General features: G+C 40.2%; 1 protein-coding gene across 1 annotated transcript; it reads left to right on the top strand.

Moving 5' to 3' along the window:
• The first annotated feature begins 1,949 nt into the window (after positions 1-1,949).
• CUNH3orf33 (chromosome unknown C3orf33 homolog) lies at positions 1,950-17,013 on the top strand. The gene is made up of 5 exons (XM_047099521.1): positions 1,950-2,063; positions 4,417-4,476; positions 8,858-9,005; positions 12,304-12,464; positions 16,205-17,013. The coding sequence occupies exons 1-5, from the start codon at positions 1,950-1,952 to the stop codon at positions 16,604-16,606; spliced, it is 885 nt and encodes a 294-aa protein (XP_046955477.1). The 3' UTR covers positions 16,607-17,013.
• The last annotated feature ends 1,870 nt before the right edge of the window (positions 17,014-18,883 follow it).

Genomic DNA, 18,883 nt, shown 5'->3' with positions numbered 1-18,883 from the left:
GAGTCCTACACTTAACCAACTGAGCCACCCAGGTGCCCCTATAGTGTATCTTTTTAGTTGGATTTCCCCCAAAACCATGTGCATTGCACCCTCTCTGGAAATTTATAGGGATTGATGTGTTTTAGCTGATTGCCTTTATGGGAAGCAGTGTTGTGGTCACGTGTACAGACTGAGCCAATTCACTGAGCTGAATCCCAGCATAACAGCCCAGCTCACCACTTCCTAGCTGGGTGACCTTGGCTACTGGCTTAATCACTCTGCATATTTACTCTTTAAAGCTGGTATTAATAATAGTGTCTATCTTATAAAGTTGTTGGGAGCATCAAGGGAGCTAATACATGAGAAGTATTTAGAATGGTGCCTCACACATAGTAAGATCTAAGTGTTAGCCAGTAATTTACTTTCTATTAGCTACAGTACTGAGGCAATACATTCCCTGAAGGTACTACTCATAATATGTGTGTTAGGAGTACAACATACTCCATTTTCACTTCTAAAAATAATATGTGCATAAAGAAAAGTAAAAAAATTCTAACAGTATATTGCTCTGTCCAATATGGTAGCCACTAGACACATGTGACTATTGAAATTAATTAAAATTAATAAAATTAAAAATTCAGTTCCTGGGGCGCCCGGGTGGCTCAGTCGGTTAAGTGTCTGACTTCAGCTCAGGTCATGATCTCACAGTCCGTGAGTTCGAGCCCGTGTCAGGCTCTGTGCTGACAGCTCAGAGCCTGGAGCCTGCTTGAGATTCTGGATCTCCTTTTCTCTCTGCCCGTTCCCCACTTGTGCTCTGTCTCTGTCTCAAAAATAAATAAACATTAAAAAAATATATATATATATACATACATATATGTATATGTATATATATGTATTTATGTGTATATATATGTATATATGTGTGTGTGTGTATATACACACATATATCAGTTCCTGAGGCCCCTGGCTGGCTTAGTCTGAAGATCAGAGGACTCTGGATTCTGGTCATAAATTCGAGCCCCAGGTTGGGCTTAGAGCTTACTTTAAAAAAATAAAAATTCAGTTCCTGAGTTGTACTAGCTACATTTCAAGCACACAAGAGCCACAAGTGGCTATTAGGTTTGAAACTGAACAACGCAGATATACAACATTTCCATAATTGCAAAATGTTCTCCCAACCATTCCTACCCCAATCCCTCTCTCCAGGGGCAATCACTGTTGTAGGTTTCTTGCATAGATTTCCATGGTTCTCTCTGTCTCTCTCTCTCTCTCTCTCTCTCTCTCTCACACACACACACACACAAATTTTTTACACAAATGTTACTATACCATTTACACTATCCGGCATCTAATTTTTGTTTTAAAATATACTTATATGCTAATTAATACTACTACTAATATATGAAATATACTAATATAGTCAGCTTTCCATATATATTTTAATTAATTAACAGTTCAACAATTTAGGGCACCTAATAGGATTACCAAGGAACTGTGCAAATTTTAAAGCACAATTCAAACATAAGAAATATGCATCTTATTATATTTGGGAGCAGGTGAAAGGAATGAACTACTTCAATTTCCTTTCTTAATGGCAGAGGAGATGCGGTACCCACACTGAGGCTGGGTTAACAGAAGTCACAAACTGATCGTCTTCCCACCAGCATGGCCGGGAAGCCTTCAGCCCCCGTCCCTGTCCCATAAAAATGTCCGGCGCAGTGGGAAAACCCTGCATAAATGCTGGGGGAGGGAAGTCACTGATACGGGAGGCCCACCTCCAGGGGAAGAGGGAGCGAACAGCCAGTCGTAAGGCCACTCTCAGGCGACGCAGACGAGGACCCCACCGTCGACCACCGTGCGGCTCCCCTAACAGCTTGGGGAGCCCGGATCCTGGCCGTCCGCCCCAGGAGCGCGGCGCCCCCTGCCGTCCGCCCTAGGAGCGCGACGCGGGCTCGCGGGAAGCCGGCAACATGGCGGGCCAGCCTCAGGCCCCCGCCTCGCAGCCGCCGGACCCGGACGGAGCGGCGCCCAATGTGGTGGCGCGCGTCTCGAAATGGGCGGACGACCACCTGCGCCTCGTCCGGGTATCGCAGACCGGCCGGGCAGGCGGGGGGCGCAGGGTCGCGCGGAGCGAGCCTGAGGGAGACGTGGTGCGGGCAGGCCACGGGCAGTGGAGCCCGTCGGGGCCAGACTGGGCGGAGGGCCACGTTGCCGGGGTCGCGAGTGCGGGGCGGGCGGTTGGGGAGGGAGCGCGGCCCGGCTGGGCTCGGTGCGTGGGGATGGCCGCGGTGGGCTGGAGAGACCATCTCTAATTACTGCCAGGGCAGTGCTGGGCCCCGGAGATACCTCAGAGACCAAGACGCAGCACAGCTTGGTGCGTCCCCCGAAAGCAGTTGGGGACACAGCGCACGGAGACGACGGGGTGGAAGATAGGGCACGTGGTCCTACTGTAGGCCTTGTGTTTTAAGTGACGTGAGAGGGCACTGGAGTTCGACTAAGAATGGGACATCTTAGGTGTCCAGGCAAGACAAGATTGTGGCTAAGACCCTGGGGATGGTGTGGATGATTTAGGTGTGGGGTGCAAGGAGGAATCAAGGGGGCTGCCCACTGGGTGGATGGTGGTGAAAGTTGTTTCTGTGGAGGAGTGGGGGCCAGTGATTTGTTGGGAAAATTCAGAGGACCCTTTGGACATGTGAACTTGGAGGTGGAGATGTGTGAACTTGAAGATGGTTATTAGAATTCTAAACGGAGTTGTAGATATTATCTAGGCAACTTAGATATAGGAATCTGGCATTGAAGGGAGATCGAAACTGGACATACAACTTTAGGAATGAACTGCCTAAATCTTAAGTTTAAAGCTTGGATGACATCTTGGAGCAAGTCAGAAAAGCTGTGGATCAAGTCCTAGAATTCAGACATGGGACCTGAGGAACACTGAACATTTAGTATATGGGAAGTGAAAAGGAGGAGATCAGCAAAAACTGGGAAGAAACAGTGGAGGAGAAGGAAAACCAGGCGTTCTAGAAGTCAAGTGAAGAGAATTTTCAGAGAGAATGATTAACTTTGTTAAGTCCTTCTGAGAAGTTGACTAGGACCATCAGCTTTGCAAAAAGCTCTGCAGCCAAGCAGCACAAGGGCCAGGGCTATGGCTGTTTTCATTCACCACTACAGCTCCTGTCCTCGGAGTATTGCGTGCCATTTACTAAGTGCTAGGTACATATTGGTGGCATTAATGAATGATAGATTAATGAATGAATGATATAGGTGTTAATTGGCAAGGCCTGGGTTCTTCTAGTGAAGCAGAAATTGATGCATGGGTCATTTCAAATTAAAAAATGACTTCAACAGATTGAGAGAGGAAACAGTTTAAATTAGCCCACAGATAACATTATTCCAAATATCTCAATCACAGAATGTATCCTAGTGTTCATTTTCTTTCTTTTTCCTTCTACAAATGCAAAATCCACAGAACAAAAAGCATTATGTATTGGTAATTACAAAATTTCCATTGCCTTATTTTCTGTTTGCCTGTTATTTAAAGCATGATCAGAGTTGTATCTGTCTTCAACACTAAGACCAATCTTAGTATCTTCATTTCTTTCCTTGCATATAATTTTCAGCTTCATTTCTTACATACCTAGTTGTATTTATTGAAGGAAAGCATGTTAGATTATCACTCTTGTTGAGGCAGTTGCAGTGTTCTTTTTTTTAAATTATTTTATTTTTGAGAGAGAAACGGAGTGCGAGCGGGGGAGGAGCAGAGAGAGAGGGAGACAGAATCCGAAGCAGGCTTCAGGCTGTGAGCTGTCAGCACAGAGCCAGGCACAGGGCTCAGACTCGCAAGCAGTGAGATCATGACCTGAGCTGAAGTCGGGAAGTCAGGAAGTCAGACGCCTAACCTACTGAGCCACCCAGGTGCCCCGCAGGGTTCTTATTTTTAAATTAAACTCTCTTAGGTCTGCTTCAGCTTAAATGGAGCACTTTAAAAACATTGATAAGTTTTTCCCAACTGTTCATCCATATATGCATCGAAGACATTGTATTGTAACGTTTTGGTGGCAAATTTTTCTATCAAAGATTGAAATTCCCACTCTAGGCTCGGGGTTATGCTAGTTACTGTGGGCATCATGCAAGAAGTATTGGACTGATTCGTGCAGTTAAGGTACTCACGGTTAAAGTAAAAGGCAATAGAGAACAATACAATGTTATGTATATAATTACTATACATGTCAGAGTGTTTGGGAAAGAAAGGGGAGATTACTGAGTAGGTAGGCAGTTAAGGAAGTTTTTTTGGAAGAAATGGGCCTTTAGTTGAAGGATGTGCCTTATTTGGACAGATATTGGGAGGACAGTCTTCTTTTTCCCCCCTTCTAATTACTACTTTCACTATTATGAATAATAACTAATGAGAATTAATCATTTAATCTTTTTCTGAAGAACATCAGCACCGTAATGGCCATAGCTGGAATAATGTTACTTCTAAGAAGTATTCGGATGGTAAGTTAAAAAATGGAGAAGGCACTGTGAACTGTGATAAACAAGAGACAGTTAATTTCTCACTTCAAAACAGTTTTTGTCTCAAGCTGGGTATCATTTTGTTATTCATATTAGAAGTTTTAAGTATTATTTTAGAACAATGAACATATTTAAAGACCTTGATTTAAAAGTAACACATTCGCAGGATTTTATGGAAAGTAATTGCACAGTCTATATTTTCATAATCACGTCTTCATGCTTAAAAAGGAATCTGTAAAGGATTTGGTTTGCTAGAATGCTATAATCACTAAATTTGCATTTCAGACATTGTGGAATGTCTCAAAACTGTTTTGTATAGTGGTTTTAGATTTAGATCACAGTCGAATTATGTCCTTTAGCACTGAATAATTTATGCTTTCTCTGATTTGCAACAATCTAATATCTGTTCAATGAATAAAGCAGGGAGTATGATGTAAAAAAAAAATAATTTATCCTTTCAGTTAGCGTATTTTTTTGCCCTTTCAATAATTTTTTAATAATAGATACTGTGGAAATCCATTTAGCAATTCAAGATTTAGAAGTATTTTTTATATAACTGATTCTTGTCATTGGGTGTAATTTTAGTGTCATGTTACAATCTGGTATGGGTTTATTGCTTCTGTGTATATTTATTTCCTGTATTTATTATCTCTATATTATTTTATATTATCATTGACTACACAGTGTTACTCTACTATACTGTATCTTTTCCGTCTGTTGCCTTTTCCCCCTGACTCCAATGTCAGAACTTTCATCCTCTTTATTAAGTGCCCTGCATTCTTTTTTAACCTTATATCTAATAATCGAATAGGCTTTTTCTTTTAACACTTCCATGATTTTGTAAGTCATTCATTTTTAGCTTATATATATTTTTAGAATGGAACTTTGGAAACTTTAGTTGTTTTCATTCATTTCATTTTTTCTTTATCTTACAATCTGTATTCCATGACATTTGTATTTTGAAGGTTTCAAAATTGTCAAAATATTAAATGATCTGAGTAAGAGTTGAGGTAAAAATACAGGGGGCCTGGGTGGCTCAATCAGGTAAGCCTCTGACTTTTGATTTTGGCTTAGGTCATAATCTCATGGTTCGTGAGATCGAGCCCAGTATTGGGCTTCTCACTGACAGCACAGAGGCTGCTTGGGAGTCTCTGGCTCCCTCTCTCTCTGTCCCTTCCCTGCTCATGCTCTCTCTCTCAAAATAAATAAACTTGACAAAAAAAAGTGTTTAGGTAAAAATAATGCTGAGGGGTTATTTCTCTTGTTAGCCCTTAAAAATTACATGAATCAGTTATAGATGATTTTAAGTTACACAATATTAGGTATGTTATTGATTTATTAAAATTATGCATTAATTAATATAAATTTATATTAATATATTATGAAGTTATTCATTTTAGACTTTAGTGCTGGTGTCTTTTTTTTTAGATTTTTATGGCTTTTGATAATAGTGACATGTGATGAGAAGAGCAGGCTAAGAAGCTAGAAAAAGAACATTGGAACTTTAGAGAACAAAAAACTCAGTTGTGTAACAGTTGAAGGACTTTGGCTACAAGTAAGAGAAACCCCAACCGACAGTGGCTTAACCAAGTAAAAAGGCTTTTTCCTCATGTCACAAGATGCCTGGAGTGATTCAGTCACAGAGGGTTTTAGGTGTATGATTCTCTGTGCCTTTCCTCATGGCACAGAATGGCTACTCTAGCTCCAAATAGCATGTTCTTGTTCAAAGCAAAAGGAGAGGGAAAAGGAAGGTGCGAGCCACCTCTCATGAAGAAAGCAAAAATTTTCCCAGAAGCCTTCAGCAGACTTTTGCTTACATCCTTATATCGTATGGCCACCTCTAGCTGGAAAGGAGTTGGGAAAGCGGCCATTTAACTTTCCCATCCCTTCCAGTGCCTGCTGATAAGGGAGAGAGGCTTGAGAATGAATATTGCATTAACCAACAAAGGGCCTGCCACAGGGAGCCTTAATAGTTCCCCTTCAGTGTTCTTTTTGTATTGCTGTTTTTCTCTCATTTTTCTTCCTCCTGAGTTTACCAAGCTCTCATATTCTTTCAATTACTGGTAGACAATTCCAAATTTCATATTAAAAAAATAAAAAAAAATGATTGAGTTTAGTACTGTGCTAAACACTTCATATACATAATTTCATTTAAAATCATTTTTTAAAAATGTTTATTTATTTTGAGAGAGAGAGAGAGAGATCGCGCACCAGCAGGGGAGAGAATCCCAAGCAGGCCCCTCACTGTCAATACAGAGCCTGACTCGGGGCTCAATGTCATGAACCGTGAGATCATGATCTGAACTGAAATCAAGGTCGGATACTTAACCGACTGAGCCACCCAGGTGCCCCTATGTAATTTCATTTAACACTTATAATAATCCTATGAAACCGGTATTCTTATACCCAGGTTTTATAGATGAGGAGATGGATGCTAAAAAAAGTTAAATTTATTTTCACAAGATCACCCAGCTAGTATGTGGCAGAACTGGATTTCAAATGTCATATTCCTGAATTTGAAACTCTTACTGTTTTCTCTTCACAGAGCTTCCCGCTTTTGTCTGTTTGCCTCTAGGACACTTCACCATCTAAAGCTTAGGGACAGCATCCTTGTCAGTGGCATCATCTTTCTGCCTCTTCTGGAAAGCAGACTGTTTATCACAGGCTCAGGATTCACTTCCTTAAAAAATATCTTCCTCCGGTGTTCTTATCCTTTCCATTTTGACCTGTTAGCATTTACACTTTATCTTAAACCTCTCTATGTATTGCTCTGCAGTTGTATTCTGGTTTTATGTATATAGTTAGTTCATCTTCCAGATAGTGCCATGTCACAGAAACACAGCACTGAACTTTATGTTGTTGAGGGATTATTGGATCCAGAAAAGGTAGATACAGTGGGATCTGCCTTTAAATGTTTTTCACATATTCCTTGAGTATGAACTCAAGGAAATAGAACATTGGGTTCTATTTAGTTTCCTCTTTAGCTAGCTGCTTAATAATTTCTAAAACTTCAAAATTTCTAAAACTCCAAACACCAAGGCACTCTGGTGTCTTTTTTATGTGTGTCCTTTAATGAAAACACCTAAAAATTAAAAGGGATGGATGTTTAGTAATTGAAGACATCTTTAATGATCCTCTCTACTTACTCTGTCTGTCTCCCCTGTGCAAAATACTCTTTTTTAAAAAAAATTTATTTATTTTTGAGAGAGAGAAAGAGAGAGCGAGCAAGCATGAGTGGGAGATGGGGCAGAGAATCCCAAGCAGGCTCTGCGATGTCAGGAGCTGGGCAAGGGGCTTGATTTCATGAAACATGAGATCATGACCTTAGCTGAAATCAAGAGTCCGAGGCCCAGGAAACCCAACAAACTGAACAACCCAGGCACAGCCTACCCCCCGCCCCCACTGGTGCAAGATAATCTTAGTTTTCTCATGTGATGTGGTTTCTAGACTCGATCATCTTTTTTCTCCTCTTCTAGCTTTGTTCCAGTTAGTTTGAGTCTTTTATGAAACAGGTACCTGGCACAGCGTAGTATATTCCACTTAGGGCCTGATTTAGAGCCATCCCTTCCTCACCTCTCTCGTTTTGGATCCTGTTCCTTATAATGTTGCTTGGTGTTTGAACTTAGGTGGGGCGCAGCAGGGAGTGTAGGGGAGAGGGAGTTTGTATTTTGTTTTGCAGCTTTGTCACACTTCCACTCATTTTGAGTTCACAGTTAACTAAAGTTTCTTAATCTTTTTAATCTATGCTATAATTAGTTTATTCTCTTATCCTTCATTAGTTTTATCCCATCATCCTAGTTGTCAAGATCTTTTAAAATACTGACTCTAACCTGTAGTATTTCACATGTTTTTTTTTTTTTTAGGTGTTTATTTATTTTTGAGGGAAGGTGGGGAGCGGCAGAGAGACAGTAGGGGAGGGTCAGAGAGAGAAAGAGAGAGAATCTCAAGCAGGCTCCACACTGGCAGAGCAGAGCCCAGTGTAAGGCTTGAACTCATAAACCATAAGACCATGAGCTGAGCCAAAACCAAAGGTTGGACGCTTAACTAACTGCCATCTTGGTGCCTCAACACTTTTTTTTCAAAAGATTTTCTTTTTAAGTAATCTCTGCACCCAATGTAGGACTCGAATCTTCAAGCCTAAGATCAAGAGTTGCATGCTCCGCTGACTAAGCTAGCCAGGTGCCCCCTTCCTATAAACACTTTTGATTAAATCACACTAAAATATTAATATATGAAATTAAGGGGTAAATTAAAAAATTTCAGGGGTTACATCTTCTTATTAAATATTTAGGTAACAATTTGACATGCTTAATGTTAAAATGAAAATAATAATCAAATGTTATATTTTTTTATAAATCAACAGACATCAAAATTTACAAGTTCTTCAGATATTCCAGTAGAATTTATAAGAAGGAATATTAAACTACGTGGACGATTACGCCGAATAACTGAGAATGGTTTAGAAATTGAGCATATTCCCATTGCTTTACCTATTATAACTTCATGGAAAAGTAAGTAAAGTACAAGAATAATACAACTGTTTTAGTATTTGTTAATTAGAAGTTATTTGTAAAGTAGCAAACAATGTCATTTTAAATTACTTTCCACTGTCTATGAGAGAAAGTATAAACTCTTGGTTTTAAATACAAGGAACTATTTAATTGGTCTCCAGATGTTCTTTTCTTCCCCCTCCTCTTTTTATTCAACCATTCAGTATTTCATTCAGGCAGTCAAGCATTCTTTCCACAAATATTGAGCAACTGTTATGTTCTAGGACCTATTGTAGCTACATGGCACTGAGTGAAACAAATAAGACTACCCTTTGGAGTGTACAGTCTAAGTAGAAAATAGACAACAGACAAATGAAAATTGTCCTAAGAGCTATGAAGAAAAGAGCAAGATGCTAGGATGAACATTACTGGAGGTCATGTGAATGGGGAACCTATACCTGTAAAGTGGTCAGAGAAAGCCTCATGGATGAGTTGTTATTTAATCAGAGACCTGAAGAATGAGAGGGGGCTGGCTAGGCAGAACGTGTATGGGAATGAGCATGGCTCTTCTGAGAAGCCATATGAAGACTAGAGTGCTGGGGCCTAGGGAAGAAAGGGACAAGAGTCACCAAAGGAGACTGGAGAGCCGAACAGGGGCTGATGTCCCCTGCTGCTTTCCCATTTCTCCCTGCTTTGTGTCAAAGACCCCACTCACACAGACCTTCCTGCCTGCTGCTTATTTGTGTTCTCATGCCCCTGGGCACAGTTTGCCCAGAGTGCCTTGGCTCCTGTTGAGCTCCAGTTCATTCTTTAGTATCCAGCTCAAATGTCAGCTCTTCTGTGAAGCTTTCCTTAACTCTGGAGCTGAATTAGCCTCTTTCTTTACTACACCCACAACAGTGGACACACACTGTGGTTACAGTACTTAAACACATTTTCCTATAGTCATGTATTTTAGGTTTATATCCTCCACTAAACTGAACCCCATGTGGGCAGGGACCTTTTCCTACCTATCTCATTATTCACAGGCCCTAGAAAAATAATTGTTAGCCAATGGAGACTTGGCAAAGCTTGTTGAATAAATTTAGTTTTACTTATACATTCATTTTATATTTTAAATACATTTTTAAAAAGTTTATTTGAGAGAGAGAAAGAGGGAGAGGGAGAGAGAGACTCCCAAGCAGGCTCCGCACTGTTAGCACAGAACCCAGCGTGGGGCTCGAACTCATGAACTGGGAGATCATGACCTGAGCTGAAACCAAGAGTGAGACACTCAACCAACTGAGCCACCCAGGTGCCCCTAAATTTAGTTATATTTAAAGATCTTCTTGGGGTGCCTGGCTGGCTCAGTTGGTGAAGCATCCAACTTTGGCTTGGGTCATGATCTTGCCATTCATGAGTTCGAGCCCTGCATCTGGCTCTGTGCTGACAGCTCAGAGCCTGGAGCCTGCTTCAGATTCTGTATCTCCCTCTCTCTCTGCCCCTGCCCTGCTCATGCTCTGTCTCTGTCTTTGTCTTTGTCTCTCTCTCTCTCAACAATAAATAAAACAAATTTTTTTTAAATAATAAGGAGCTTCATAATATTATTTTAATTTTATGAAGGGGTTCTTATTTTTTAAAGTTCGTTTAAAACATGTTTTTAAGTTTAATTTTTTTTTTTAATTTGTTTTGAGAAAGAGAGAGGGTGCAAGTGGAGGGAGGGCCAGAGAGAGAGGACAGAGAATCCCAAGCTGGCTCCACATTGTCAGTGCAGAGACTGATGAGAGGCTCGAACTCACAAACTGGGAGATTGTGACCTGAGCTGAAATCAGGAGTTGGAATTTAACAGCTGAGCCACCCAGGCTCCCCACATTTTTTTTTAAGTAATCTCTACACCCAATGTGGGGCTCAAAGTTATAACCTTGAAATCAAGAGTCACATGGTTTTCTGAGCCAGCCAATTGCCCCAGAAGATTCTTTTCTACTCTCAGATGAATGAATTTCACCTGTTCAAGGAGATATGCCTATAAAGGAATAAGATTGATTCCACCCCCCAAACATACCTACGTGATTGATTCTTTTAATAAATCAAACAGAATTTAAACAATTTGAGTGACTATTGTTCCCTAAAGAGAGATTTATTTGTTGACCATTTCAGTCTAAGCAGGATTTAGACTTCATATGTCCTCTACCTTCTAAGTTGTTGTCATTATGTTATAATAATTTAAATCACTTCTCCCTGAAATAGTAATGACTCTTCAGTGCCCAGGCAGCAAAGTTGCTACCTGGGTTTGTCCAGGCTGTACCTTATACTGCTCTGGGGATGATATTCAGTAGGATCTGCCCCCAGAGGCCCTGCAGCGCCACGGCACTGTAATTGCCATATGTGCATATTATTATTATTAAAAATGTTTATTTTTTTAATTTATTTTTTTAAAGATTTTTTTAACGTTTATTTTATTTTTGAGAGAGAGAAAGACAGAGAGCAAGCACAGGAGGGGCAGAGAGAAGGGGAGACACAGGTTCTGAAGCAGGCTTCGGGCTCTGAGCTGTCGGCACAGAGCCCAACGCAGGACTCAAATTCATGAGCAGTGGGATCATGACCTGAGCTGAAGTAGGACTCTCAACCCACTGAGCCACCCAGGCGCCCCTCTTGATTCATTTTGAGAGACAGAGAGCAGGGGAGGAGCAGAGAGAGGGAGAGAGAGAATCCCAAGCATATTCTGCACTGTCAGTACAGAGTCCGATGGATGTGGGGCTTGATCTCATGAACCGTGAGATCATGACCTGAGCCGAAATCAAGAGTCAGATGCTTAACCAACTGAACCACCCAGGCGCTGTTTTATTCATATTTTTATTAATGGGTTCTACATCCTGTTCTGGAGCTTACTGAAATGGGGGTTTTAGATTATTCCATCTGTTGTATGCTTAGGTTGCTTTAAAAGAAAACTTGGGGGGCGCCTGGGTGGCTCAGTCGGTTAAGCGGCCGACTTCAGCTCAGGTCATGATCTCGCAGTCCGTGAGTTCGAGCGCCGCATCGGGCTCTGTGCTGACCACTCAGAGCCTGGAGCCTGTTTCAGATTCTATGTCTCCCTCTCTCTCTGACCCTCTCCCGTTCATGCTCTGTCTCTCTCTGTCTCAAAAATAAATAAACGTTAAAAAAATAATAATTAAAAAAAAAAGAAAACTTGAATACAGATGTAAATGAACCTGCAATCTAGAGTGTCTGGGTGTTTATAAATAAACATGTTTGATTGTTTGGCATAGGGGGAGTGTGACCTTGAAATTCGTTTTTGCAACATGGTATTAAAGCTACATTCCTTTCTACCTAAACTTTTTAGAAGAGCCATGTGGTGTTTTGCTGGTTAAGCTGGCAGGAGTAGAACTCACTGAAACCGGGAAGGTGTGGTTACAAAAAGAGTTAAAACCTTCCCAACTGGTATGGTTTCAACTTCTTGCAAAGGAGAATTCAGCACTTATTTGCTATCTTCTAGTGAATAAGGTAAGTAGTATGAAGAAATAATGAGCAATATTTTATTCTTTTTATTTATACATAAACATTATTAATTAGAGCCTTGAATATATAATGGGACTGAATTTTTGCTTTTCTTAATTGGTACTCATAGTGATTATGTATAGAGAACCAGGTGTTTCATATATAAATTTTGTTATAAAATATTACTTATATGTTTATTATAGAAAAAATAGACAACTAAGAAAATGGAAAAAACTTAAAATCATTAATGACTTCAGACGTTGATAATTTAAGGAGTAGCCTGGGGCACCTGGGTGGCGCAGTCGGTTAAGCGTCCGACTTCAGCCAGGTCACGATCTCGCGGTCCGTGAGTTCGAGCCCCGCGTCAGGCTCTGGGCTGATGGCTCAGAGCCTGGAGCCTGCTTCCATTCTGTGTCTCCCCCTCTCTCTGCCCCTCCCCCGTTCATGCTCTGTCTCTCTCTGTCCCAAAAATAAATAAACGTTGAAAAAAAAAATTTAAAAAAAAAAAAATAAGAAGTAGCTTTACACATTTATTTCTACATGAGTGTATTATATCCCCCTTGTTATTAGAAACCACTTGTTGAGTGGGTTTCCTGTCAACTGGAAACTACAAAGAGTAAGTGTGTTTTCTGAAGGTTAATACTGCTCAATCTTTGAACTCTAACGTTGAGCGTACTTGCATACTATTAATGATCAGTAATCAGTCATCTGAAGACTTTGCGTCAGAGTTTTCCTACCTTTATGATTGGCCATGGCCGCTGTGTAACTAACTGGGATGCCACGGAGCCTCATCAGTGTTGCTGTGCCACTGTCCTGAGTCCTTGCGTGTGCCTTACTCCACACTGCTTTTGGTGGAAGAGTACTGGAAAAAGAGTGTAGAAAATTAAATAGTTAAAATGTGATGACGGGATTAAGAACGGTTTTCTTATTTCTAAAGTCTCTTATTATGTAACAAACACAAACAATCTGAAGAAAATATAACTTCACATTAAAGTGATTAAAATTGTAAACATTTTAATTCTTTAGAGCCTTTGAACTATTAATAGATAGCCTAATGAGACCCATTAATTTCTGTATGTCCACGTCATCTTCAGTTCTTTCAAAATAAGAATTATCCAACACTGATCGGTTGAAGCATCATATATTTAAAAGTAAGCTGGGAGGCAGGGGGGCACCTGGCTGGTTCAGTCCGTGAGACATGTGATTCTTGATCTCAGGATTGTGAGTTCAAGCCCCAGATTAGGTGTAGAAATTACTTTAAAAAAATCTTAAAAAAAATAAAAAGAAACAATATCTTCTCTTTTAAGTTGAGGAGTGTATTTCATTTATCCTCAAAACCATTGTTCTGGAGTCCTTGTTTTTACTCCCATTTACAGGTGGGCCTCAGGGTAACCAAGTGATAGAGCCTGTATTCAAGCCCAGCTCTTTCTGGCTCCTGAGCTTCTACTTTAGTTTATATTCCTTCCTAGGTGACCAAACTATGCAGTATGCATATTGTAGTAATTTACATCTGTTGAATTTTACTAATGTGTCAGATTGAATTTTAGTTATGCTGATTTTGGTTTAAGGGAATGAGCTCTTAAAGTTTAAAATATTGAGGGGTGCCTAGGTGGCTCATTCAGTTCAATGTGATTTTGGCTTAGGTCATGATCTTATGGTTCCTGAGATCAAGCCCTGAGTTGGGCTCTATACTCACAGTTTGGAACCTGCTTGGGATGCTTTCTCTCCCTCTCTCTGTCTGCACCCCTCCCCCGCTTGTGCACACGTGCTGGTGCTCTCTGTGTCTCTCAAATAAACATTTAAAAAATTTAAAAGATTGAGAAAAATATGATAAATCCTTTAAAACTATATGAACTCCTTATTTTTTAATTTTTTTTAAATTTTTTTAAATTTTTTATTATTTTTTTTAACGTTTATTTATTTTTGAGACAGAGAGAGACAGAGCATGAACAGGGGAGGGTCAGAGAGAGGGAGACACAGAATCTGAAACAGGCTCCAGGCTCTGAGCTGTCAGCACAGAGTCCGACGCGGGGCTCGAACTCACGGACCGTGAGATCATGACCTGAGCCGAAGTTGGCCGCTTAACCCACTGAGCCACCCAGGCGCCCCGAACTCCTTATTTTTTTAAATGTTTATTTTTGAGAGTGTGCGAGTTGGGGAGGGGCAGAGGTAGAGGGGAACAGAGGATCAAAGCGGGCTCTGTGCTCACAGCAGAAGGCCTGGTGTGGGGCTCGAACTCAGGAACTGTGAGATCATGACCTGAGCCAAAGTCAGATGCTCAACCCACTGAGCCACCCAGGCTCCCCACGAACTCCTTATTAGTATGACTCAGAGTTACTGCATTTAAGGGAAAAAAGATTACTTTGTTCCTTTGGATAGTCCTAGAAATGTCTCCTACTTTAAACCTGGGGTTTTCACATTTTTAGAATTTAATACTTGTCTAACAAAGATATTCAGTTATTAATACTTTGTTAAAATTGATCTTGTTAGGTTAAAATTTCACAAGGACTGTATAAATAACTAAACAGGATTTCCTTTTTTAAAAGATTTATTTTATTAACGTTTTAAAAGATTTATTTTATAAACGTTTATTTATTTTTGGGACAGAGAGAGACAGAGCACGAACGGGGGAGGGGCAGAGAGAGAGGGAGACACAGAATCAGAAGCAGGCTCCAGGCTCTGAGCCATCAGCCCAGAGCCCGACGCGGGTCTCGAACTCACAGACCGCGAGATCGTGACCTGAGCCGAAGTCGGAGGCTTAACCAACTGAGCCACCCAGGCGCCCCAAGATTTTTAAAAATTTTAAGTAATCTTTACATCCAGTGTGGGGCTTGAACCTACAACCCCCAGATCTAGAGTCTCTCCTCCACTAACTGAGCCAGCCAGGCACCCCAGCAGGATCTCCTTTATACTGTAAATTAGTGGGGAAAAAAGTCCCATTTATCCGGTTTCATTAGGAAGTAAGGTTTTCCATGAAGGAAATTTCTTTATGGATGAAGATTCAAGGTCTAGGACTATTTTAAATGTTAATAATTTTGTGGGAAGTCTTTAAAAAATTTTTTTTAACGTTTATTTATTTTTGAGACAGAGAGAGACAGAGCATGAATGGGGGGAGGGTCAGAGAGAAAGGGAGACACAGAATCTGAAACAGGCTCCAGGCTCTGAGCTGTCAGCACAGAGCCTGACGTGGGGCTCAAACTCACGGAGCACGAGATCATGACCTGAGCTGAAGTCGGCTGCTTAACCGACTGAGCCACCCAGGCGCCTCATGTGGGAAGTCTTTCAAAAATGCATTTACATGCCAGTGCCTTCCTACACAGTGGAATTCTGAACCTAACTAACAGTTCAGTGATGATTCAGTTTATTTTGCATTTTATACTTTTTAGTTTCTTTTGCTGTGGCCTTCTGCCTTTTCGCCTATTTTGTGTGCTCCTTTACTCCTCTGAACAACAAACAGATCAAGAACACTTCTTATACTTTATTACTTCTACTTTCTTTGGGTTAGATGACCAGTGAGTCTGTGAAGAACTATTATGTTACAAAAGAGGCAGTTAACTTTGAGCAAGAATCTCTTTTAGTAATGAAATTCTTGGATTGAGCATTAGCTTTTTTGAGCTCTTGGGGACCCTTTTGCTTCCTGTTTTTTGGCTTTTCTCTGGAGGAAAAAATGCTGAACGACTGATTTTAAGTAAATGAATAAATTACTAAATTCTTAAGTAATTGGTTTGTTTTATTTTTTATTCAAGGGTAGATATTTTAGTGTGAGTCTGAATGAAGAAATTTTGAGAAGAGGCCTTGGCAAAACTGTTCTTGTTAAAGGGCTAGATTATGATTCTAAAATCTATTGGACAATTCACAGAAACTTACTTAAAGCTGAATTAACAGCGTTAAAAAAAGGAGAAGGAATATGGAAGGAAGAATATGAAAAAGAAAGTTATTTGGAAAAATTGAAAGGCTCCTGGAGAGAAATATGGAAAAAAGACAATTATTTAAAAAAAATTGGATCAGATTCCAGTTTGAAAAATGAAAGTTATTATGACAAACTTAGAAGGACTTATGAAACATGGAAAGACCACATAAATAACTACTCCTTAATACTGAAGTTCAGAGAACTTATGAATCGCATACACTTTCGTAGAAAAGGGTGAAATATGCTAAGAGGCCTGGAGGTGACCTACTCAGAAAAGAGTAAACTATGTAAATATATGGATATTGAGTTGAAACGGAAATTCCTCCAAATGATCAAAGTTGCGTTCTAATGGTATTTAAATATTTAAGAGATGATTATTTTAAATGTCATATCAGAATTACTTAAGCAAATTGTGATTAATATAATATGCTTTTAGGAAAAATGAAATACTTTATAAAGTTACCAGGATAAAGGATGTATATCTGTAATGTTAATATTTGAAGACAGAGTTTAACTATTGGACACTGTATTATTTTAGTTATTTGGGGCAGCCATATTTAATTTTTGTTCAACGAGAATATTTTGTTTACTTTTCCGGTTTTATCAATTTTGATTACTTATAATAAAGGAACTCTATGCATCATGTCTGAGGCTACTCTTTTCCCAAGTGTCTTCTAACTGTGAATTTGGGGCAAAGTTTTGAGAAGGTCACTGTAGATCATTTCTAGTAATAAAGAATGGCTAATTTCTACCTATTGTTAGATGAAGAGGGTAACCCTCTGGACAAAATCATGAGGATGATGATAATGACAGAAAACAGCTAAAAGCATATTCCAGCAACACCCAGGGAGAAAACACACAACCAAGGTCTCCTTACATTTTACTTTTCTTGTGTTGATATTTGTTAGTTCTGTCCATGAGACAGTTTCTTCTCTAGCACAATTTGGCCATGGTTATTCCTTGAGGGTTCTGTAGGGGCTCTCTATCATAGTCCCCTGGCTTGGGAGATTCATACCTCTTTCTCTCCCTTCCTTCTTAACTCCCAAGGCAGTTTAGTCCATAGCCTTTAACTCTTGGATCACCACCACTTGGGATGGAAAGGAACATGAGTTTGCTTGTGGAAAGTGACTGGGCTTACTCACTCCACTCATGGGTGTGTGTTGTGGGGAGTATTAGCAAGTCGGCTTCAGTCCTGCCACTTTCCATGGTGTCAGTTCCACTTGCAGGAAACTCATGTATTCTTAAACGAAGTGATGGGAATGTGGGCCACTCCCTCTCTCTTGCTTCCCTTTTTATCATGCTTCGTTCTGCTTGTCTCAGGTAAATGAGGTGCTAGAAGGCTGTGTAGCTTAGCAAATATCAGAAAAGACATAATCACTATTTCCTAACATAGTGGAAACAGGATATATGGCACTTTCAGTCTTGTCGAAAAGGAAGTAAAGTGCTCATGTCAAATCTTCCTCTGTGTGAACAGGAGAGGGAAGAGATGGTTGCTGCCCCACGAATTCTAACTGTCCAACTCTTACTTATTCCAAAACCTCTTACACCTTTTGGTCCTGAAACCTTCTAAATCAGCTTGATCTTTCCCAGCACTGGGAAAGCCTGGGGAATCTGCTGCCTGAAATGCCATTTTTAAAAAACTTGACTTAAAAAATAGGGCCACGGACCTCAACAGTTCTGCTGTCTCTTACTTATGCCTGCTTTCTCACGTCACTCTGAGTGTAGTAAAGCTCCCGGTCAGCACCTCACACCAACCTGGTACACTTGCAAAACCTGCTTAGGAGAATTAACCACATCTGAGGTAGATAATATGCCAAGAGTTTTATCTTCTGTATTTCTCCAGCATCATTTGGTTCTTCACCAAAGTGAAGTTTGGGGGGAGAGGAAAAATAATTTTCCCTCTACTCTTCTAGGTTCTTGGCTGAGACACATCTGTAATAAAAAGACAGATTAACAGAAGAAAATCAAACAGAAGTTTAATAACATATATACCTCCTGTATACCTGGGGGACACCAAGGAAAACTGAGTAACTCCCCCAGATGGCCCAAGCCATCACCTTAAATAGTATCTCCAGCTAAGATGTTGGGGGATGGCGAGGCCAGTTAGGAGAGGTTACCCTGAAAAGCACAGTAAACAAGAGTAAGGTTGTTATACAGACTTAAATCCATGCCTTCTCCACTGGTAAATTTCTAGAGATTTAGAGTCAGATTTAGTTTCCTTGGTACAGAGAGAGACACCTTGACAAATGGAGATTTTCCTTATAAATGTAAATTGTTCTTACAAAAGATTAACTTTTACTTAGTTTTCAGAGCTTCTCTTATGTCTGCAGTTTTTTAAAAATAACCCTCTGAAGATAATCCTTATGCCAAAGAAGAATTTTTTGGGATGGTGCATTTTGCTTCCCTACATTTGCATCTTTGAGATTTGAATCCCTCCTTTTGCTGCCAAGGGGCATATTGTTGACACAGTTTGTCGCAAATCCAGCAGTTGTATATGGCACTGATTTGAACCCAG

Source organism: Lynx rufus, unplaced genomic scaffold, assembly GCF_022079265.1.
Source record: "Lynx rufus isolate CCGP_SWC_20201006 ecotype Redwood Valley unplaced genomic scaffold, mLynRuf1.p SCAF_5, whole genome shotgun sequence".
In the NCBI taxonomy this organism is placed as follows: domain Eukaryota; kingdom Metazoa; phylum Chordata; class Mammalia; order Carnivora; family Felidae; genus Lynx; species Lynx rufus.
Note: the sequence above shows the minus strand (reverse complement) of the source record. Positions and strands in the feature narration are given on the sequence as shown.

Bases quoted from the DNA above. Each gene is read 5' to 3' on its own strand.
- CUNH3orf33 (XM_047099521.1), top strand. From the start codon at position 1,950: ATGGCGGGCCAGCCTCAGGCCCCCGCCTCGCAGCCGCCGGACCCGGAC. The intron at 4,477-8,857 runs GTAAGTTAAAAA...ATAAATCAACAG, and splicing joins TTCTAAGAAGTATTCGGATG to ACATCAAAATTTACAAGTTC. The intron at 12,465-16,204 runs GTAAGTAGTATG...TTTTTATTCAAG, and splicing joins GCTATCTTCTAGTGAATAAG to GGTAGATATTTTAGTGTGAG.